The following is a 23,936-nucleotide window of genomic DNA, read 5'->3' on the forward strand; positions in this document are numbered from 1 at the left end:
CAAGAAAGAGTATTGTGGTTTATTCTGTTCGTATAATAAGGTAGTCAGTTCTTGTTGATTTCTATGAATATTTCAAAATATAAGCCAGATGAGATAATGTTTCATTTGAACATACACTTTGTGACTTAAAAAAACCAAACAAACCCAAAACAAAGAAACACAAAAACAACAACACCCCCTTCCCACCTTATTAATCAACTTGATCTGCCAGTTCCTGTTTAATCAATGACTATGACTCTTAATGATATTTTTTTTTTATAATATGATATAAACATGGTTTCAAAAAAGCTTACAATCAATATCAATGATATGAAACCATGACACACATTTAATCGTAAGCCTTAAAGACAACTTGATCCAAGTTCTGTGTTTACTTCAAAACATTTTCCGTCAAAGATTTTGTGTTCCTAGCTCACCAGTACATGAAATGCTTAATTTTCTTTAAAGTTACTAGATGATCAGAGCAAAAAACAACAACAACAACAACAAAAAAAAAAAAAAAAAAAAAAAAAAAAGTATGGCCAGCACAATCCAATATAAACCAAAAACACAAATCCAAAAATTATTTTCACTAGGATAATTTCATCTGCTTCAATCTAATGGATTGCTTGTATTATAGCACAAGTATACATTTTTCATTTACATATTATAAAAAGACAGTTCTTTCAAACAGATGAAAAAAAGTATTCAAAAAGAAGGAAAACTCTGAAATTCAGTACATTTTATCCGAAAGAGTAAAAAAAAAAAAAAAAGAAAAGAGAAATAAAAGTGTGCAATACTTTATCGCCTTAAAAGTGAAACAAACTAACAAAAACACACAAAGAAGGAAAGAAAAGAAAATCAGAAAAAAACAACAACACACCCACCCCACTACACAACACCTGTCCGAATGAACCAAGTATCAGTTTTAATGTCAGTCACGTCAAGCAAAGCAGTGGCACTGATTCAGTGAAGCCATGGGGATGGTATGAATGTCAAACATCTGAGGGAGAGGGCAGGTGGTGTTTCACATTCCCACCCCTTCTCCTTCAGAAATATGATCTAGAAAGACCTTTAAATGATTTTAAAACAATATTCCAGCTTAATGAAGGAAGCCCTTTGAACCAGTGCATCCCAATAAACCAACTTAGCAATTTTAGCAGTTCTGTTACGCCATGTTGCACGCAAATGATGAGCAAGATGCAAACATGAATGATGGTCAAAAAACACCATGACTACCACCATAACAAAGATGTCTCGGTAAAGGAGAATGTGTTGAAATACAATTATCAACCTGAATTGTCTTGCAGTGAACAAAATTATTCTCCCCAAACCATGCAAACACACAAACATACGTGCTCAAGCCCATGCATGCATGCACACACACATACACAAAATGATGACTTACCTTCTACTGACCTACTTCTATAGAACCTGACTGTCAAATCCTTTCATTTTCCACCCATCAAACAAAACAAACAAAAAAAAACAGAACAAACAAACAAACAAAACAAAACAAAAAACCAACCACCACCACCAAATACAGGATGAGTTTCACCTGACACTAACAGATCCTTTTTTCTTTTCCAGAAACTGCCTGATTTGTCATTCTGTCAATCAATGTCAGTTCAAAAGCTGACATTTTTTTTTTTAATCAATAAATGAAATAATCTTTGCTGACACTGACTGTTATAAAAATGAGGAACAAAGAGTCCGTACATGTTCAAAGTACACTAAAAGATATGTAAAACAGAGACAGTCACACACTGATATGAAATCAGAAACCACACAAACAGATATATCCGGATGCAGGGCACAATCCACCCTTTATTTATCTGTTCTCATATTCTGGATTATTTTGGAAAATTTGCACCCAAGCACATTCACTGTCACTTGAAATATTTTCTTTTGGGTCACACTAATACACGCAAACTTAATCATCTTTCTTGCAAAAGCCCTTTCTCCACAAAAAAGAAAAAAAAGGGGGTGGGAGGGTTGGGGGAGTGGGGCGGGGGGGGAACCACCCCACTGCCCAGCCCATATAGTGGTTACGTTTAACCACCAGATACATGTCAATTAAAAGTGAGAAGTCAGAAAAGAATGGTGAAGTTAAGACAGTTCTGCAGTGAAGCAAAGAAGCTCACAGGTACACACGTAAAGCCCAAATGAAGTGCACAGCAGAGAGAACTGAAAAACTTTATTACATAAAATAAAGGGGATGGTAAGTAAACAAACAAATTCATTTTTCAAAAAAAAAAAAGAAAAAAAAAGAAAAGAATAAACACACACACAAACTGAAAGAATAAATAAAGAAAGAAAGAAAGAAAGAGAGAGGAGAAAAATAAAATCAGAACAATTACCTGAGTGGATAACACATCTGATGCAGTCTGTGTAGCTCTGGCAAAATGTCTCTTCTCTCTCCCTCTCTCTGCTTTCATATTCAATAATAAATCTGAAAGAGATCTGCTGAGAACTCCTACCTCGCAAAACGTGAAAAGTTACGAGTTAGTGGGCGTGACTCCCCTTGCTTAGTTCTGTACAGGAAGTACCAGATTAAGGGTAGAAGGGAAAACATACACATACACAGTATTAACAGCATAAATGCTACACAAATGCAACAGCTGATACACTAAAATCTGTATACAAAACATACATATATTAAAACAGCAATGCACCTAGAAAATTGGAAAGTCAAACATTCTGCAACATGCATGACAACCATCATATTCAACAAAGATTGTTGAGAGGTTGGGTTTTTTTTTGGGGGGTGGGGGTGGGGGGGGGGGGCAGAAGAATAAGAATGTTTACCTTTTTGGCCACCAAATCGTCCCAGTCAATGCATTGGAAGAATGGATGACTTTTGATTTCTGAAACGTCTGCCTCACTCCCTCCAAGTCTGGGGTACAGACAGACAGACACACACACATTTAATGACAACCTCAGTACTCAGTCATGTCATATTACTATGCTGATCGCCATGAATCACACTATATGCTCTCTTTACCAATTTCTTGATTCAAATCATTTATATGGGATTTCACTTGTAGGGACCAATGTGATCAGTCATTTCCAATCATCCATACGGGATGTTTTCATTTGTACACACTGATGTGCAGTACTTTATTGTCTGAAACTCTTGTGTGTGTTCGCTGCACTGAAGGAAACGGCCCAGTTTAGTTTTATCCAGAAATGGCCTTATTCTCAATCATTACAATCTGCTTCTCTTGTTTTCATTTTGAAGTGATCTAATAAAATGTTCTCAAGCTCAACCAAATAATTTACTGCCAAAATGGGCCTGTTTTTGCTTCTCAGCAAGTTTCAGAGTTGTTTTGAAAGACACAATCATCTTCTGTTTTTGTGGAAACACAATCAAGGCTCTGGCCAAAAGCTTACAGCCTGGTGAAATCATAGTGAGCAAACAATCCTGTTATACTTCAGCCAATCTGATGCTGATCCAACAGAAGCAGGTGCTTGTGATCAACTTCCACAATGCTTAAGAGGTAAAAAAAGAAAAGAAAAACAGAAATCATCTAAAAAAAAAAAAGTACAGCTTCACACACATACACATACAATTAGAAAACAACAACAACAACAAAACTTCTTCTCCCTTAACTCTATGAAGAATCAATGGGGTGCCAAACTGAAAAACTGTTCATCAGATTCCTCCAGTTGTTAACAGTTGTGTGTCAAAGCCTGTTTCTCTGCAAATGGTTTTCCTGTCCATTCTGCAGTGTCAGTCCATCGTGTTTTTGTCTTCTCCTCCTTCTCCCCACCTTAACAGTTCCTTGAAGGATGGTTTTAGCGTGGCCATGGGATCTTGTCATGTGGCTCTACCAGTGTAGTTTGTTTCCCTCACCTGATGCTGCTTGATGGTTTTAGCGTGGCCATGGGATCTTGTCATGTGGCTCTACCAGTGTAGTTTGTTTCCCTCACCTGATGCTGCTTGATGGTTTTAGTGTGGCCATGGGATCTTGTCATGTGGCTCTACCAGTGTAGTTTGTTTCCCTCACCTGATGCTGCTTGATGGTTTTAGCGTGGCCATAGGATCTTGTCATGTGGCTCTACCAGTGTAGTTTGTTTCCCTCACCTGATGCTGCTTGACAGTTTTAGCGTGGCCATAGGATCTTGTCATGTGGCTCTACCAGTGTAGTTTATTTCCCTCACCTGATGCTGCTTGATGGTTTTAGCGTGGCCATGGGATCATGTCATGTGGCTCTACCAGTGTAGTTTGTTTCCCTCACCTGATGCTGCTTGATGGTTTTAGCGTGGCCATGGGATCTTGTCATATGGCTCTACCAGTGTAGTTCGTTTCCCTCACCTGATGCTGCTTGATGGTTTTAGCGTGGCCATAGGATCTTGTCATGTGGCTCTACCAGTGTAGTTTGTTTCCCTCACCTGATGCTGCTTGACAGTTTTAGCGTGGCCATAGGATCTTGTCATGTGGCTCTACCAGTGTAGTTTGTTTCCCTCACCTGATGCTGTTTGACGGTTTTAGCGTGGCCATGGGATCTTGTCATGTGGCTCTACCAGTGTAGTTTGTTTCCCTCACCTGATGCTGCTTGATGGTTTTAGCGTGGCCATGGGATCATGTCATGTGGCTCTACCAGTGTAGTTCGTTTCCCTCACCTGATGCTGCTTGATGGTTTTAGCGTGGCCATAGGATCTTGTCATGTGGCTCTACCAGTGTAGTTTGTTTCCCTCACCTGATGCTGCTTGATGGTTTTAGCGTGGCCATGGGATCTTGTCATGTGGCTCTACCAGTGTAGTTTGTTTCCCTCACCTAATGCTGCTTGATGGTTTTAGCGTGGCCATGGGATCTTGTCATGTGGCTCTACCAGTGTAGTTTGTTTCCCTCACCTGATGCTGCTTGATGGTTTTAGCGTGGCCATGGGATCTTGTCATGTGGCTCTACCATTGTAGTTTGTTTCCCTCACCTGATGCTGCTCGATGGTTTTAGCGTGGCCATAGGATCTTGTCATGTGGCTCTACCAGTGTAGTTTGTTTCCCTCACCTGATGCTGCTTGATGGTTTTAGCGTGGCCATGGGATCTTGTCATGTGGCTCTACCAGTGTAGTTTGTTTCCCTCACCTGATGCTGCTTGATGGTTTTAGCGTGGCCATGGGATCTTGTCATGTGGCTCTACCAGTGTAGTTTGTTTCCCTCACCTGATGCTGCTTGATGGTCTGGCACACTTGTTCATTGGTGATGTGATCAGTGTATCTGATGTTTAGAGTCTTGATAAAACCTCATTTCCACGGTATAGATTCTTCTTTCCAAATCTGCAGTGAGAGTCCATGTCTCAAATGCATGTAGGAAGACGAAATTATATCCATGCACGCAGGAGCCTGATCTTGTATTTCATGGAGATGTTGTTGTCCATCCACACGTTCCAGACTGGAAAGTGCTATGTTGTCTTTGCTACCCTTGAGAAGTTTTCTGGTTTGGATCCTTCATTACCGATGATGGATCCCAGGTCAGGGAACTGTTTAAACAGTTCCTAACTTCAACCCTTGGACAGTTAAATCAGCAGTGATGGTAAATCAGCAGTGATGGCAGTGTTGTGGCTTGCCATCAGCTTGGGATTTTGGCACTGATTCAGTGATTGTCTTGCCATATCTTGTCCATCTTTCATCCTGCCTTTAACTCACTCAGTACGGCCAGTCCTCTCTTCTCCTCTACACAGACCCCTTGGATGTCCAGTGGGTGTCTGAATGACCCAACCTTTAGCTTCCGTCATCAGAATTGTATTCTTTGTCAACATTCACGTCTTCAGTATAAGAGCCTTCCGCTTGCAATATTTTGATGATGGTAATTGGGGTGAAACGCTGTTAATGTCGTCTCTTTCGCTGTTCGTATGGAAAGAGTTAAACAATGCTGCAATTTCAAGCCTCAGAGAAACAGCGTTCAACATGTTTTGCGAAAGGGAAGTACAGATCAGATGACAGTTTCATTTTGCTGTGAATGTGTGCATTCACGACTTCCAACTAAACACATCACTGATATAATCAGTACAAAAAATACACAAATACATTCTTGAACCCATAAATATACACACGTTTACACACATAAAATAACCCAACCCTACCTGAATGCCCAGACACTCACAGAACATTCCACACACTTCCTGCTAGTCTGAACTTAAAAGACTAAAGCATTAATAGTTTCTTTCTTTTCTTTTTTTAAAAATGATATAATTCCTGATCCTTCATTCCTTACCTTCTCTTTGGATTTTTGGCAAGTAACCCACTGAGTAGTGATTTGGCTTCTTCAGAAAGATTGCGGGGGAACTTGACATTTTGCAACAGGATCAGCTCGAAGAGAACGTCATGGTCTCTGTTGTAGAAGGGCAGACGCCCGCACATCATTTCATACATGACCACCCCTGTGCCCCACCAGTCCACAGCCCGCCCGTAGTCGTTGTCTTCCAACACCTGCCAGGACAAACAGCAATCATCAGTGTCTTGTCACAGTTTCAGTTTCTCAAGGAAGTGTCACTGCGTTCGGACAAATCCATATAAGCCACACCACATCTGCTAGGCAGATGCCTGACAGCAGCATAACCCAACGTGCTTGTCAGGCCTTGAGTGCATGCTTATAATATTTGTGTACCTACCAGAGTGGATTTCTTTTGACATAATTTTGCCAGAGGACAACACTCTCGTTACCATGGGTTCTTTTTCAGTGCACGCAGTGCGTGCTGCACACAGGACATCGGTTTATTGTCTCATCTGTAAGACTAGACACTCAGTTTGATTTTCCAGTCAAACCTGGGAGAAAGGATTGAGAGCGGGACTTGAACCCACACCCTCACCGACCCTTGTATTGGCAGCCGAGCATCTTAACCATTCTGCCACCTTCCTCCATATTCATTCATCTTATTCATTCATCAGTGTCTTGTAACACCTGCCAGTACAAACAGCAGTCACCAGTATCTTGCAACACCTGCCAGGAGCAGTCACCAGTATCTTGCAACACCTGCCAGGACAAACAGTACTCATCAGTCTTTTATCACCTGCCAAGACAAACAGCAATCATCAGTGTCTTGTAACACTAGGCAGAACAAACAAATCATAAGTCTTTTACCACCTGCCAAGACAAACGGCAATCATCAGTGTCTTGTAACACCTGCAGGGACAAATAAAAGCCCACCTGTACATGCATATGAATGAATACATGCAGAAGTCACAGCCCACAAACACAGAAGGAGAAGAAGAAGTAGAAGAAGAAGAAGTGAGCACACACTCTCTCTCTCTCTCTCTCTCTCTCACACACACACACAGACGTGCAGGACCCACCTCTGGAGCTAGGTATTCCGGTGTGCCACAGAAGGTGCTAGTGCTGGCCCCAAAGAACATCTCCTCCTTGCACAGACCGAAGTCAGCGATCTTGATGTGGCCGTCTTTGTCCAGGAGCAAGTTCTCCAGCTGCCAGCACATGTCACACTATATAGGTTTTTTTCTTTTCTTTTATTCCTTAAAATACATCTGTTTATACTTTAAAATACATCTACTTCAAAGAGATGAAAGCATCCCAAATTTTCTTTTTAAAGTGTTCCTCAGCTTTATGTAAAAATATTCTCTTTTTTTTTTTTCACCCTGTCTTACTCTTACTGGTAAACACCTAGGCTGCCTGTATGATGAGATAACTTGTCAGCACAGCCATGTATGATTCACTGCCACAGTGATGAGATAACTCGTCAGCACAGCCATGTATGATTCACTGCCACAGTGATGACATAACTTGTCAGCACAGCCATGTATGATTCACTGCTACAGTGATGACATAACTCGTCAGCACAGCCATGTATGATTCACTGCCACAGTGATGAGATAACTTGTCAGCACAGCCATGTATGATTCACTGCTACAGTGATGAGATAACTCGTCAGCACAGCCATGTATGATTCACTGCCACAGTGATGAGATAACTTGTCAATGAAATATTCGGACATTCCCTTCTTTGGACTAAGTTTGTTGACAAAAACAGTGGTAGCTTAAGCTTGGGGAATCTTACTAGATTCTATTGATAGAAACCCCATCTACATCATTAGGCAGTCCTTTATTTGAACAGTTAGGTTGGGTTACTGCCTGTGTTTGGACTTGCTCATCGCACGCTCTGCAAACAGCAACACCCGGCTTAAGCTGTGCGATCCGAGGTGCACCAAAATGAACAAAAATGCTTTCTTTAGCCAATGCTAAGAAAGAACTGGTGTGTAAACTCGAAGAAGAAGACAAACATGAGCCATTACTGGATGATTCAACAGAACATCAAGGGAGCAATGAAGAGACTGGTACAATTGACAAGCAGACAATGAATGACGCTGAACAGAGCAGAGACTAACACATCCTCTTTGAGGAAATTTTTACACATCCTGCATAAAGAAAGTTAATTCATTCACTGACTTAGATGTATTCAAGACAGACACAAAAATAAAGACAAGACCAGGAGCACACTTCTGCGGTTTACCTTCAGATCTCTGTAGACGATGTTATTTTCATGCAGGTAACCCAAGGCTGAAATGATCTCCGCACCGTAGAACCGTGTGCGTTCTTCTGAAAAGACACGTTCTCGAGACAAGTGGAAGAACAGCTCTCCCCCGTTTACGTACTCCATCACAAAACACAGTCTGTCAGGTGTTTGGAATGAATACTTCAGTTGCTGCACACAAAAGCCACAGAAAAACATTAACTCTTTCACCACAAAATTTCTGTGTGAAAAACACTTCCCCGGCACCAAATATTTTAGACTTGATGCTCTCAGTCACACGATGCAGTTCATGTCAAGACAACACAGTGGATTTGTTCACTTCAAACTTGGTCACGGGGGGAGGGAGGTGGGGGGGTGCAAGGGTGGGGGTGGAAGTTAGTCAATTTCCTAATGCAAGGGAAAGTCAGCTGCAGCAGTCAAGCTTTACAACAATGTGAAAACTGTCTGTTTAATTTGACGCCAAGATGCTGACTTAGCTATCTATGGCAGTGAACAGTCTAATCGACTTAAGCTGCACATAGCAGTGAAAGAGTTAACACAGACAAGGACACCACTGAAAGAAATAACTGCTCATTCATTTCTTCATATCTGTACACACAGCTGAACATTTGAAAAATATTTTTAAAAGCATTCAATCATACACAACATATTCAAGCCAACACCAACGCACAACATCACATCCACAGTCAGTTTTCACACAGACTCACTGAACAGCATGAAACAGGCACAGGACTTACAGTGAGGAAAGGATGGTTGGTGCTTTGTAATACTCGGTTTTCTGTTAAGGTGTGGGCTACCTCTTCCTGCAAACACAGAATCAGAGCATTAGAACATAACTGTGACAGACAAAATCATCACAACAGTAAGCAATGCTGCTTCGCGAGAAAGCTGACAGTCTCAACCACACTAACATTTAAAAACAAAACCCATTACAAAACGCATGCCAGCACAAGCCATCAGTAATCTGTCAAATGCTCTTTTTTTTTTTTTTACACCCCCTACACAAACATACGCTTGACATCAAAACACTTCTGTCCAGAACTCTTAAAGCTTGCCCAGACATCGGTCATGTCACACACACACATACACAAATATTCACAGGCAGGCAAGCAGGCGCGTATGCACACTCACAAACTACATACACAGGCAGACAAGCACATGTACACACACCTTTTAAAAAAAAAATTTTTAATACTACAACAATCCACCTACCTTAGCAATGATAACAGCTTTCTTGAGGATTTTGATGGCATACAAGTGACTGGTTGATTTCTCTTTGCACAGGATCACTTTGCCAAATGTCCCCTTTCCCAACACTTTGAGGAAATCAAAGTCATTCAGGGACTGCAGACACACAGAGAGAATCACGATCAACATTCTATATTCAGTCACTGCAAAACGCCTTTCTAGTTATGAGGTTACAAATGAAAAAAAACAACAACAACAAAAAAAACCAGCACTGCAAAGGCAATGTATCCCATTGGCCCAAGTAAGAGAAAAGTGATAATAAATGAGAAGAATAAAGTGTGACATAATATTCACATGACACTGCAATCAAAATCCCTTATGCCACACTTTGCTGTTTTTCCTCAAACTGTAAAAGGTCAACCTCATATAAAATTAATAAACAATCAACCCATAAAGGTTAAAAAAAAAAAGGAGACAAATCTGTCATACAATCATTATCTGATAAAAAGAAATACAAATACAAAATCTCAATGCACGTAAAAGAACCCATGGCTTTGTGACAGTTGTACCTCGTATAAAAAAAAAAAGAATAAAATTAGATGAAATAAGAATTTAAAAATCCATAGAAAAGTCCTTTTAAATTTTAAAACTATTCATGTAGACAGAAAAAAAAAGAGCTGAACTGTCATGTTCTCTGCCAAAAGCACGTAAAGCAAATTAGAAAGTTAATAAAATATGATACAATAAACAATAAGTCAGTGTGTGTGACTCTTTGTTATGCATTGTGCTTTATAGATAAGGTTTCAAAAGTTTTCAGCATTGCAGTGTTTGCGAACATTTGCCAGTGGTAATCAAAATATCTCTATCATCACTACAGGATGTCGCTGAGATCTGGGTAGCACAGAGCCTTGGTCTTCCACCAGTCCAGCACACACACACAGGCTACATTAAATCTTCCTGCATTAACTCTTCTGCCACCATTGGTGGCTTTAGTCAACTCGACACAGTTCACTGCCATAGGTGATGTTTGTAGACACTGAGGGGTCATGTTAAACAGATTGTGTTTCACATTGTAACAAAGCTTGACAACGGTAGCCAACTTTACCATGCAATGGGAACAAGTCCACTGTGCTATTCTTGACACGAACTGAATCGTGTGACTGAGAATATCATGTCCAAAATATTTGGAAACTTGGCGGCGAAAGAGTTAACTCCTCCTGCATGCAGTGTTGTCCACTCAGCTGTGAGTGAGTGCAAATTTGACAATGCTGCTTTCAGCTGTGAGTCAAAATAAATATGAGTGTTGGCTTCATGTTGAGAGGTTATGCAGATGATTCAGATTTCACACCTCTAACCTTTAATGACCTGTGATCTTTCCACTTCTCAACAGCAAGTCATATATCAATGGCCACTTCTGCACCTGCATAGAGTGCTGAAAACAGATATTACTTCCTTGTTCAATCCCTGATTAGATTGTTTTACCTGGATATTGTGCAGGCACAAATCAGGGATTCCGTTTGATACAAGGGTTTAAAAAAACAAAACAAAAAAAAACAAAAAAACCGCAAAAAACTAGAGAAAAAAAAAAGAAAGAAAAAAGGAATGAAAACTTTTTATGGACCGCCTGGTATTCAAATCCTATGACAATAAAGAGCACATTGCCTGATCATCATAACATAAAATATCACCACTGCCTCCTCTTTCCCTTTCCTTTAAAAAACAAAAAAAAAAAAAACCCCCAAAACTTGGTCCATTTCTTTTCATGCTAAACGTCAAAACTCACCACTTTTTTTTTGTTCTTGTGGAAGTCTTTTAACAAGGAGTCTGGACCCGATTCCTCCGTCACCTTCAGATTCTCTGACACAGAGCGTATGGCCTGTATCCACTCCTCCCTGCAACAAACAGTACATCCGTGATACACATGAACTGGAACAAAAATGACGGTGCATGAACGACTGAACCATGACCCCCTGACAGTCAGTCAGCAGCACAAAACCTGTCCGTTCTGCTTGTTTTTCAATTTAACAGAGAAATATACTGACAGGTTTCACAAGCATTCTCAGCAACAACACGGTTTGCGTCTGTGATAAGATTTTCTATGGAATTCATGTAGGCTTTGGCAAAATGCTCAACACAAATAAAGACTAGTGTTGCAAAGATCGCTTATACAGTCAAGCCCTGGGGCTTTCACTTTGATCAAAACACAAGTATAGCATAAATCAAAAATGACTAATATACACAAATACTGACTAATGACAATTATATCAAGAAGAAAACTGTAAAATCTTACCTTTCCTCTGGAGTGTCTACGCAGAACATCCTCTCTACTACAGTCGTCCATTGCAAACCTCGTATGAGGAAAGTGTTGGGTCTTGGTCGATCTATCTTCATCAGCTGACAATCTGCACACAGAAAACAAAAAATATGTCCGATCTGGTCCAGTGGATGAATGACACTTTTTTCAATGCATATTTTCTTCCTCTTTACCTCTGTGAGAGTCTTATCATTAGGGCGCTACACATACAAACTGTTTACCTGCACAAAGCAAACAAAATGAGTCTAAAAGTTTTTGTTGTTGATTTGCAAGGCAAGCGCATATATCATACCTTTTACAGTAAAGTTGTTGAGAGGATCCGATGTGTCTCCTCCTTCTGGTTTAGATCGGAACCCCAGAAAGGAACCATCTTTGCACAGTATAAAGTAACGCTTTCGCCAGTTCTTTATATGTTCACCTGAAAAAGAAACATTCGAAGTCACAGAATCTAATCCATCAAATGCTGAGTATCCAATAAATGCCCAGGGAAAGCCACAGACCCTCAACACAGTGAGGAACCAAAACACAGAAAATGTAGGCCAGCCAAACTACATACATGATACACTGAGCCTCAAGACAAATGTATATATCTAGAATGTGTATTGAGAAACAAAGGTAAGCGCAATCTGAAGAAAACATGCATCAATTACATCTAAAGCCTGTATCTAATAACTGAAATCTAAGCTAAAACATTACATATCACTGTTATCATTATCTTTACATGTGTGCTATGGCACAAAAAATGTCAATTATGACCAAGAAACACTTCTTCACTGATATTACATCACTAATTCAGTAAATGAAAATTCATAACTTACATTCTGGACCATGTTGCTTGTAAAAATAACAAAAACAAAAAACAACAACAAACAAACCAAAAAAAAGAGAAAAAAAGAAAAGAAAAAAAAGAAAAAGAAATTAACACATTTAAAAGAGTCAAAAGAAGTAAAAGTATCAGTTTCACAAGGAGGTGTCACTGTGTTCGGACAAATCCACCAACGCTACACCATATCTGCCAGGCAGATGCCTGACCAGCAGCATAACCCAACATGCTTAGTCAGGCACAGAGTACATGCATATTTATAAGTTTGTGTACCTATCACTGTATCAGAGTGGATTTCTTCTACAGAATTTTGCCACAGTGCAACCCTTTTGTTGCCATGGGTGTTTTTTTCCCAGTTCGCCAAGTGTGTGCTGCACACAGGACCTCGGGTTTTTCATCTCATCTGAATGACTCGACATTCAGTCTGATTTTTCCAGTCAAAACTTGAGAGAAAAGGCAAGACTGGGAATCAAACCCAGACCCTCATTGGACACTATATTGGCAGATAGGTGTCTTAACCATTCTGCCACCTTCCTTCCTAAGAAGTAAAAGAATTTCTAAAATAAATAAATGAATAGGCAGAAATGGCCACACATTTGTTCTGCACCACAACACTAATCCAGAACATACAGGTATCTGAATTTTTTCTCTGCACTCATTAGCTCAAGCCAATGTTATCATGCTCATCATCAAACTTAAAACAAATTCTAAACAAAACTGACACTCTGTGAGTCTGTCAAAATGGCTCAGTTGCAATGCTTACCTCTTTTACAATGTTATCATGATCACCATCAAACTTATAAATTATACAAATTCTAAACAAAACTGACACTCTATCAAATGGCTCAGATGCAATGCTTACCTCTTTTCCACAAGTATCCTTCCTTGACACTACTGTGCATGTGTCCGAAGTTGGCAGACATGGCCGCCACCTTGGGTGCACAGTCTGCAGACACAGGTGACAATCTTCATTAACAACGTAGACATACAGACAGATGCAGGACATTAACTCATTCTACCCAACAGCTACATGTCTGCTACAAGTACAACTTCCGCTGGAACAGCACTACATGAAACCACTGCAGAAAAAACTGGGTTGTTCACTAAAACATTGAAAACTGATGGAGAATTATTGATTTAATTGGTCAAACAAAGCTTCGTTTTCATGCTTCTGGAATCCATAAACGGTTCAGTTTAGAATGACAACTGTAACAAGCAAGAATGAACGAAATTAGAATAGCGTGTTGGCACGAGAATACTCGTACCTGGTCCACAGGGGAAGTAATCATGGTCCGAGTACCTGAAGTAGAATGAGTTAACTATATTACACTTTTACTGGCAAAGTAGCATAAAATATAACTTTCAATCATAGATGCTTTTTCCTGCTCCTCTTTAACATCTTATTTTATACCAGTTATCACATAATTATTATGTAAACCCATATATCTAAAAAAAAATTTTTTTTGGCATCCACTCTAGGCTTTCTCATGTCTTTGTCAACAGAAGAACACTTTGAGCCCCTGATCTTTGTAAAGAGAGAGAGAGAGAGAGAGAGAGAGAGAGAGAGAGAGAGAGAGAGAGAGAGAGAGAGAGAGAGAAGACTAAAGTCATATGTACACAACACTCACACATACACAAAACAAACTCACACCCATACTGATACTCTTCTTTAAACAGCGACATCAGGGCTGAAAATGTTTTGTTGTATGACATAACTGATCCTGTAGAACCTGTAAACAAACCACCTCCAAAAACAAACAAAATGCATAAGAACAGTAATATTCATGCTTTGGTGTGCATGCATCAATTCATAATCATACTGCATGTGTGTAAGGTGTACACATACTAATGTATGCCAGAACATACCCAGACTCAAGTACAGTTCCATTTGAATTCTTGTCGATCATCACCAGACAAAAACATTTTAAAATTGAAATTTATAGAAATTTGTGCTAATTTGCAAAAGTGTGTTTGCATATCAATTCTATACACGCAACTAACCCATCCAGCTTAATTTAAATGCCCCCAAGGCCCTTGTCCCTATACCTTAGTTGGGCACTCTATCACAAGCTACTGCTCCACTTAAAAGAAGTGCTTGCAAAGGTTTTTGTTTGTATGTCTACAGGGCTTGAGAAGATGACATCATGTGCTGTGCATTGTGGGACAGGATGCCATCTTTTGGGACGCAACAAACGCAAACAAATCCACGCAACACAGAGCGAAACTATCATCATCTTCATTAGGTTACTGAGCGATGCCATACCCTTGTTGCACTATAGGCTGTACAAACCGAAGATACAGTGTGAAATTATAACCTGCTGGGTATCAATTTTATCAAATTCCCAAAGTTAAAACTACAGCAGAGCAGACTGAAGAAGTCAGAAAACAAAGGAGGGAGGCATGTATCACAGCTATCCGGCACACCACAGTGACTTCTATAAATACCAATGAACATTTACTTGTCTGTTCAAGACATATCTGTGGAGATAACACTATCATATTGTTAGTAATGTTACTATTATGTTTGGTATGAAATAAAATGAATTCTCAAGTGTTCTCCCCAAACAGGCTAGTTTTCAAAACACATGTTCAAGCTTTGGCTTACAAAGTTACATAAGCTTTCCTGTGACTTCTGAGTCATTTTCATTTGAAGGCCCACAATCAGTTGGCCTATCATATGGTTTTACTACAGGAAAAGCCTTAGAAAATCCACATTTCTTCAACAGTAACTAATTTCATTCATCTGTGTCTGTTAGTTTCATCAGTCTCAACTCTGGTTCCCTTCTGATGAACAAAGGAGAAGAAATCAACGTGGGCCTAGGTTGTTGCTTTTCAATGTCATCGTAGATCTTGGAGTAAGGAAATTTGGAGCACATTGCTTAATAATTGTTTCAAAGAAAGGGTGGAGATTTTTCTGATTTCCAATGTAAACATATGTGCAGACCTGCTAGTGCCTGAACTCCCTTCGTGTGTACACACATGCAGAAGATTAAATATACACGTTAAGATCCTGCAATCCATGTCAGCATTCGGTGGGTCATGAAAACAAGAACATACCCAGCATACACCCCCCCAAAAAAATGGAATATGGCTGCCTACATCAGTACATGGCGGGGTAAATAAAAAAATGGTTATACAGGTAAAACAAAATGTTACATGTCTGTGTGTGCATGCCTGAAAGCTGATTAAATGACACAGGAAAGGAATGATGAGCACCCAGTGGCAGCTGTCAGTTGGCTCTACCCAGGTAGGCAGCCTGTTGTGCAAATGACCCCGCTTTAGAGATTGGTCTCCGAACAAGGATAGGCGCTATAAAAGTATCCATATCAATCAAAAAAGAAAATCACAGAAAACTGAAACAAGACATGTGCCTTCAGAATGTAGGTGAATATTAAACTAGATGTCCATATACACAGACACACACACACACACACTGTATACTGATACTATGATATATTGAAGTCTCACCCTCCTGGACCCCATCTCTTCATCATGGGCACAGCAAAGTAAAAATAATTCCCCAGTGTTGCGACTTTCCTGGCAGTATTGCAATTTTTATTACCTTGTCTGCCACAAGGGAAGAGGCGCCTCTTGTCGCCATTTCAGATGCTGATCATGACTTTAATTAGTTTAAAACTTTTTAATGAGACTGTGTCTACAAACATGTATGCCACGTCAATTTGTGGAATCCTTTCAGTAAAAAGTAGCAGTGACATATATAATAACTGACTACTTTGAAATTTTCATGAAAAGACCATCTAATCTTCATGCAAGAGCTGCGACAGATTCTCATTACAAACACAATCATACAATGAAATGTAGTGTATAATACGAAAAGGTCTTACATCATTTATTTTAAAAGGCAGGGGATGGTGAACAAGTGACTTGTAAGCACGTAACAGAAGAAAGTGAATTTTAGAATAAACATGTACCTGGAGGAAACAAAGGACTTATGTGTGCCGAAGTGAAAATTATATCTGTCATCAAAAGCAAATGTCAGAACTCAGATGTTTACAAAACAAACATGAAAACTTTTTAGAATGTATACAGAAAGAGTAACTGGAAGCCTGAGGGTAAAAGACAGCATCTTATCGGATACTGGGCTAAAATGATGTGAAATTTGCCATGTACTCAGCATGTGTGTTTGTGTCAAGCTTTTGTGTGTGTGTGTGTGTGTGTGTGTGTGTGTGTGTGTGTGTGTGTGTGTGCTTTGTCAGGGTGTGTGTTCGTTTTGTGCTGTGTTACTGTTGGCACGCATGGCTTGGAACCAACATCCCCATCCACCCCAACACATCATACACAAGTCACACAAACACACAGTGACACACATTCATAAACTCTCTCTCTTCTTCCCTCTATCACACACACACACACACACAATTTACAAACTCTCTCTCACACACGCACCAGCTCACACACTGGCACAACACATACACTGACACCACATACACATTAACAGTAACACACAACACAGAAACACACACCTTATATACACAATAACACAGAATCACATTCACGAACTCACACACTAACAGTAGCACACAACACAGAAACACATACACACACACACAAACACAGAATCACATTCACAAACTCACAAAGTATACAAGCACACACTGACAACACACACGCACAAATAGAAGCGTGAATGTGCGTACGTTTTTCCCCATCTTAGTGGAGAGACGTAAAACTGAAGAAGAACACACACACACACACACAAACACAGAGGGAGAGTGACACACACAGACAGACACAATCACTCTCATTAGTCTCAAGTGAATCATACAGGTCGAAGCCATTCACAAAGCTAAGTTTTTATCGATGTATGAACATCTTGCCTGAAACTAGTGAAAGTCAAGGTCGTCAACATGCTTCCTCTTTTTGTTTGCTTTTCCATTTCACATTTGTTAATTGATCTGAAGCATGAGATGTTTGAGCTAGCAGGATTATCTAATCAACAAAAGTGCTGTAGAAAAGCCCTTGTGGACGGGGGATAACTGATAATGCTAGTTTCGTGATGTCATCACTCGTTCCCTATACATGTATATGCTGACCTGACTAAAAAAAAAAAAGAAGAAATAAAAATTAAAGGCTTTTCAACGTTCAATTCAAAATCATTTCCAAGATGGCAGTTTGCTTGCACAGTTGCTGAATATATAACAGGCAGTAACACTTACTAACTGTAAGAATATTCCAACTGCTCTGAGGAGAACAACTCCAAAACAGTATTTTAAATTCTCATTCAAAGTAATCTAGCTGATGCTATATTTTGAAAGAACAAAATGAAAGCAGATTGATCCGGATCATATAAATAGTGACCCTTGTCTGCTTTTTTATGGGTCATTTCCGCGCCCCAAGTTATGCTCTGATAATTGTTGGTATCTTCATTGTACATATTCCCTGTAGTTGAGGATCTTCGTCTCTGTGATACTACACGTCGATGAACTTTCAGATTAAAGAGTGAAAACAAAAACCAACTAATTAAAACTGTTTGACACGACAAGTGCTTCGTCCTCCGGCTCAAGATCGTCGAAACGAAATACTGAATGTGAAAATATTTCAAGCTCTTATTCACACCATATTACAAGAAAACCCCTCAACTGATTCGTACGAGTGAAAAATGTAGAAATGATTTTTTGGATAGGAGCAGGTACCATTGTTGGTCATATGGTCAGTAAAATGACAAGATCTGATAGTCAATTATCAATGAATATACTGCATTTTCCTTGATAGCCAAGTGTCCGAAATGAAAACATCATATACAGCCTTCAGGTGAAAGTCAGGAAAATAAATTTGACAGATGCATACTTTGAGATATTTACCTGGATCAGAATGAGCAATCAAAGGGTGTCTCCGTTGGGAAAAGCTGGTTTTATACTTTAAAACTATTGCCACTCTTGATTACAGATAGATAATGACCAAAACCCAATTCTCGTTTAAAGCGAGACTTCCTTAGACAAGGGCAGTGACTCTGGATTCCCGGATAATTGCCTTGATTGGCTGAAATTGTTTCGCAGAATCTGATTTCTCTTTGAAACATGTCAAGAAGGCCTCGCCTTCATCTGCGTTACGTTTTGCGCTGCCCATTAAGTGGACTGTTTATTTACAGTACAGTCACATCTCCATTACAGAGATTTTCCTAATCGTTGGCAAAGTCGTATTTTAGCGTCCTGAATTCAGGAACCTATTTCACTGGTGATTTGTGTGCATGTACTGAAACGATATTGCCATTAGTAGATGTAACCTATTAACTTTTCAGTGAATTTCGACTCTAATTTTGTAGCTTATTTCACCCAATTTTGATGCGGATTCAGCCACTAAAGTAACGTGCCAACATCTTGCTTTTTCAGCTTTTCGTCCCACAAACCATAAAAATGTAACCATTATGTTCAGTAATTCAGAACGCTGAGATAGGACAGTACCATAATCTTTTAATTACTACCCCGTTTTCGTGATCCCAATCATTTGAATTTAAGACATAGGCTAAATAGGCCCTACCTGTACCGTGTTCTGCTGGCAGGGATGTCGTAATCGCAGGTGTTGTTTCTTCTGGAACTCAGCATGCTGTCTGATGGTCTCGGTAGGCAAACGAGTCCATGGTGGAACTTGTAAAACATTTCCAGGAAGTTTTTTTTTCCCCCCAGTCTGACTTGTAGGGGGTGCCAGTTGAGAGAGCTGAGGATGGAGCTGACGCAAGACTTTGACGATATATCGAATGGTGACCCATCTTGCTGTTCGGCACTTGACTTTTACAACAGCCTGAATCTCACTGGCTGTGTAGGGGTCCCACACAGAGGTTGCATACTCAAGGATAGGACGAACAAAGGCTTTGTGCGTAGTTTCCTTTGTCTTCTTTTCCTTATCTTGAGGATGCGCCGGAGGAAGCCTTGCTGGCTTTATTAGTTGTGGAGTTGATGTGGAATCCACAGCGTTGGTGCCAGTGTTTTGCCGCGTAGATGACGCGCTCCAGTAAGTGGACATGCGTAAAGTTGATCATGTAATCTGGAACAGTCTTTTTTTGTCTTGCGGTTGACGCTCAGGGTGGAAAACTTCTGCGGGTGGAATTGCATGGACCAGTACGCGTTTCTCCCAGGTCGTGAAGTAGACAAGTCTTGAAGAATGTGTTGGTTGACTTCCTTCTTGATTACGTTGTCGCATGTCAAAGTGGTGTCACCCCTTTCCTACTCTCCCGTTCCCCCATCTCCCGCCTGTCCTACACTCCCATCCATCACGCCCCCCACCCCCACGTCCCACTCTACTTTCCCCAATTTCTCTCCCCCCCCCCTCCCCGTCCTACGACCCCCCCCCCACTCCCAAGCACCCCAGCCCCCTGTTCTAGTGATTCTCCCTCCCAAACTTAACTGATATATCATAAATACACAAGTAATAATATTCATTTGATACAGTGTTCTTGCATAATTTCACATGGCACGATTGCCATATATTTTTTTTTTCACCCTTTATATAAAAAAAAGTTACTCAAAGGCTCTTAGTGTGTATATTTATTAGCAAACACTGCTTTAGCAACGTGTCAAACTGCATGTGAAGCGGAGAAAAAATGTTTGGGAAAGAAAAAGCAAATGAGTTTTTTTGGAAATTGCTGCCTTTTGTTTAATAGAGGGAACATCCAGCTTCACTCTCCTTAGTGCCACTGAGTATTCAACAATCGACTGATTCATATCCGTCCCTCACACCCAACCCTCGTGTGTCTCTGTGTCGAATTTATCAGTAAGTTCAAAATGTAATCTGTAGAGCGTTTAGGATATCGTCTTATCTTGCACGGAATTTAAACATATCTAACAATCAGTGGCTTAAAAAGACGAACACACATAAACAAAATATAAATCTTTTCCCATCACTCCCTCGCTGCTCTCTCTGTGTGTGTGTGTGTGTGTGTGTGTGTGTGTGTGTGTGTGTGTGTGTGTGTTCGGAGATTATACCGAATTATTCCTCCATTCTTTGGAGGAAAATGTGTGCGTTTTTTCCTTTCTTTTTATTGTGAAGCGTCTGCAGGTGATTATGTCAAAGGGATGGTTACTGCAGGGGGTAGAAGGTCGAGCAGTGGAGGAGGTAGTGGGAGGAGGAGGGTGTGTGAGGGGGATAATAGGATGGGGGAGGGGAGACAGGAGAGAAGGACTGGGCAGGAAATGGGGTGATGGGAGAGTAGGACGGGGCAGATGAGAGAGTAGGACAGGGGGTGGATGGGGTTGGAAGGGAGAGTAGGATGGGGGGATGGGAGAGTAGGTCAGTGGGGAGATGGGGAAGGAGAGTAGGACAGGTAGAGATGGAGAGGGAAGGGAGGGTAAGACTGGGGGTAGATAGGGGAGAGAGAGAGTACGACAGGGGAGATGTATCCTACAAAAACAACAACAACAAACACTAATGCAGATCAAAGGATGTATGTATGTGACCTATAAACAAGTGACGTTTGCTCTTTGAAGTAAACCTAAGCCCCATAACTCCGGGTCACTCACTCACTCACTCATTCCCTCGACCGCTGGGGTCGTTGGGGGGACATGAGGAAGATGTCATAGCTCGCCACGCCGTTCTGTTGGCAGCTGTCGTGAGGAGAGCTGGCATCGTCATTTTGGTCCATTCCTTGACGTTGTCAGACCAGCTCTTTTTCTGCCGCCCCCGTCTGCGCCCTCCCTCTACAGTCCCTTGCAGGATGGTTTTGGAGAGGGTGTTATGTCGTATGACGTGACCAAACCATGCCATCTTCCGTCGTTTGACAGTCGCCAGCAGTGGTTCTTGGGGCCCAACAAGGTTGTTGACCAGGTTCCGCACATAGTCATTGGTCTTGTGCTCCTTGTAGGAGATGTGTAGTAGTCTCCTCAAGCACTTGGTTTTCGAATGCTTGGATTCTTCTTTCTGTTTCTGCCATCAGTGTCCATGTCTCACATCCATATAAGAGGATGGAGACCACCAGTGACTTGTAGAGCAGGAATTTTGTGTGGAATCTGATGTTACTCTTCCATACCCTATTCAGTCTGGCCATCGCTGCCGTTGCAGAATTAATCCTATTTCGGATTTCTGCTGTGCAGGTGCCTTCTTTGGACAGGGTTGCTCCCAGGTACTTGAAGCTGGTCACTTCTTCCAAGGGCTCACCATTCATGGTTATGTTGGCACTGATGTTAGTTGTGCTGTTGACCATGACCTTTGACTTCTCTGTGCTGACCTCCATGCCGTAAGCACTTGCTCTTGTAGTGAGTCTGTTTGTTAGATCCTGGAGCTCGGTGTTAGTGCCCCCCATGAGGTCGATGTCGTCTGCGAATCGCAGATTGCAGACTGGCCTGCCGCCAATGGTGATGGAGGTGTGGTGGTCTTCAAGGGCCTCCTGCATGATTCTCCGGGTAAACTGTGTAAAAAAAGAAAAAAAGAAAAAGAAAAAAAAAGGGTGGGTGGGGGTGGGGGGTTGGGCTGAGGGGGAGAGAGGGGGTGGGGGGGGGGGGGGGGGGGGGGGGGGGGGGTGGGGGGGGTTGGGGGGGGGGGGGGGTTAAAGAGGAACAAAGCCGTAAACTTTCCTCCAAAAGGAAGTCTTAAATCCGTTCGTATGACCTTGATGTTATTACATTCATTGACTGATATATAGATCTGTTTACTTATTGGTTCATCTGCTTATCCAGTGATTACCTTCACCTTACCAATGTGTACACTGATTACAAAATAGTTCTCTCCCTTGCATTGGTGATATCACTCATTTGATTTCAATTTGATGGTGGTCAGAGATGTGTTTTTGGTGATTTCTTTTATGGTTGGTTTATTACAGAACACACAAACTGGGTAAACACCGTGTGTATATATGCACATGTGCGCACACATACATTTCACGTAGTGATAGTTAAGACAGGGACGACGCAAATAATTCATTTATACATGCATAGTTTGTATTTGTATTTATATTTCTTTTTTTCACAACAAATTTTTCTGTGTGAAATTCGGGCTGCGTCGCTATACTACAGCACCACCCATTTTTTTGTAATTTTTCCTGCGTGCAGTTTTATTTGTTTTCCCGATCCAAGTGGATTTTTCTACAGAAATTTGCCAGGAACAACCCTTTTGTTGCCATGGGTTCTTTTACGTGCGGTAAGTGCATGCTGCACACGGGACCTCGGTTTATCGTCTCATCCGAATGACTAGCGTCCAGACCACCACTCAAGGTCTAGTGGAGGGGGAGAAAATATCGGCGGCTGAGCCGTGATTCGAACCAGAGCGCTCAGATTCTCTCGCTTCCTAGGCGGACGCGTTACCTCTAGGCCATCACTCCAGTTGTAAAGAAAATAGCCATGTGAGACTTTTTTTTTTTTTTTTTTTTCAAAATTTAGCACTATGTTTCTAATGGTTCAGAAGTTTCCGTGTGCATAACAGATACAAAACGTGGTAACAGACTGTCACAGTGGGCACATTTATAGCATGTATATGTGTTGACTGTGTCGGTCGTTCGAAAATGAATTGTTATCAACTGAATTAGAAATTTCAAGGTTGGATGCTTAGTGTTATAAAACTTTGTTTCTGGTGGTTATGCTGATAGTCATGTTTGCAATGGATTTCTTCTTTTGATTTCAAGGAAGACACTACTCTGTTTCTTAACTAAAGCAGCAAAGAGATTGGATTTGATATAAAAATCGATAACCGGTGAAAGGACTAACATCTGTGATGTTTTTTTCAAAACAATTATTTCTCTTAAAAAAAAAAAAAAAAAAAAATTACAGTGAATATATATTCATAGATGACACTCAACCGCTTCTGACCTACTTTCATGTTATTGTTCGTATTGTTAGCATTGTGGACATCGCTTTTGCTTAGGGTTACGTAATAGTTTAGATAATAAGAATAGTGTAATCTGACAAATTAGTGGTTGATATCGTAGTGGCTGGGACTGTTTTTAAAGTTATTTTTGATGTTGCTGAACACCGTTGGTTGATGTGGTTCAACGACATTCTTCTTCTTTTTCTTTCGTGGGCTGCAACTCCCACTTTTACGTGCATGACCGTTTTTACCCCGCTATGTAGGCAGCCATACTCCGTTTTTGGGGGTGTGCATGCTGGGTATTTTCATGTTTTCATAACCCACCGAACGCAGACATGGATTACAGATTACGTGCGTATTTGATCTTCTGCTTGCGACATTGATTCTCAAGGTTCT

The 23,936-nt window shown here is 40.7% G+C and overlaps 1 protein-coding gene across 1 annotated transcript in view; it reads right to left on the reverse strand.

Annotated features, from left to right (window-relative positions):
- The window catches only part of LOC143296086 (RAC-gamma serine/threonine-protein kinase-like), a 34,885-nt gene extending 16,166 nt beyond the window's left edge, over positions 1-18,719 (reverse strand). The window contains exons 1-11 of the mRNA XM_076607844.1: positions 18,614-18,719; positions 13,654-13,737; positions 12,261-12,386; positions 11,945-12,056; positions 11,438-11,546; positions 9,679-9,810; positions 9,204-9,269; positions 8,446-8,637; positions 7,275-7,403; positions 6,196-6,410; positions 2,788-2,875 (exon numbers count right to left, since the gene is read on the reverse strand). Coding sequence (XP_076463959.1) covers positions 2,788-2,875; positions 6,196-6,410; positions 7,275-7,403; positions 8,446-8,637; positions 9,204-9,269; positions 9,679-9,810; positions 11,438-11,546; positions 11,945-12,056; positions 12,261-12,386; positions 13,654-13,714 — 1,230 coding nt within the window. The 5' untranslated portion in view covers positions 13,715-13,737; positions 18,614-18,719. The remainder of the gene's footprint in view (positions 1-2,787; positions 2,876-6,195; positions 6,411-7,274; positions 7,404-8,445; positions 8,638-9,203; positions 9,270-9,678; positions 9,811-11,437; positions 11,547-11,944; positions 12,057-12,260; positions 12,387-13,653; positions 13,738-18,613) is intronic.
- Between the last annotated feature and the right edge of the window lie 5,217 nt (positions 18,720-23,936).

Source organism: Babylonia areolata, chromosome 21, assembly GCF_041734735.1.
Source record: "Babylonia areolata isolate BAREFJ2019XMU chromosome 21, ASM4173473v1, whole genome shotgun sequence".
In the NCBI taxonomy this organism is placed as follows: Eukaryota; Metazoa; Mollusca; class Gastropoda; order Neogastropoda; family Buccinidae; genus Babylonia; species Babylonia areolata.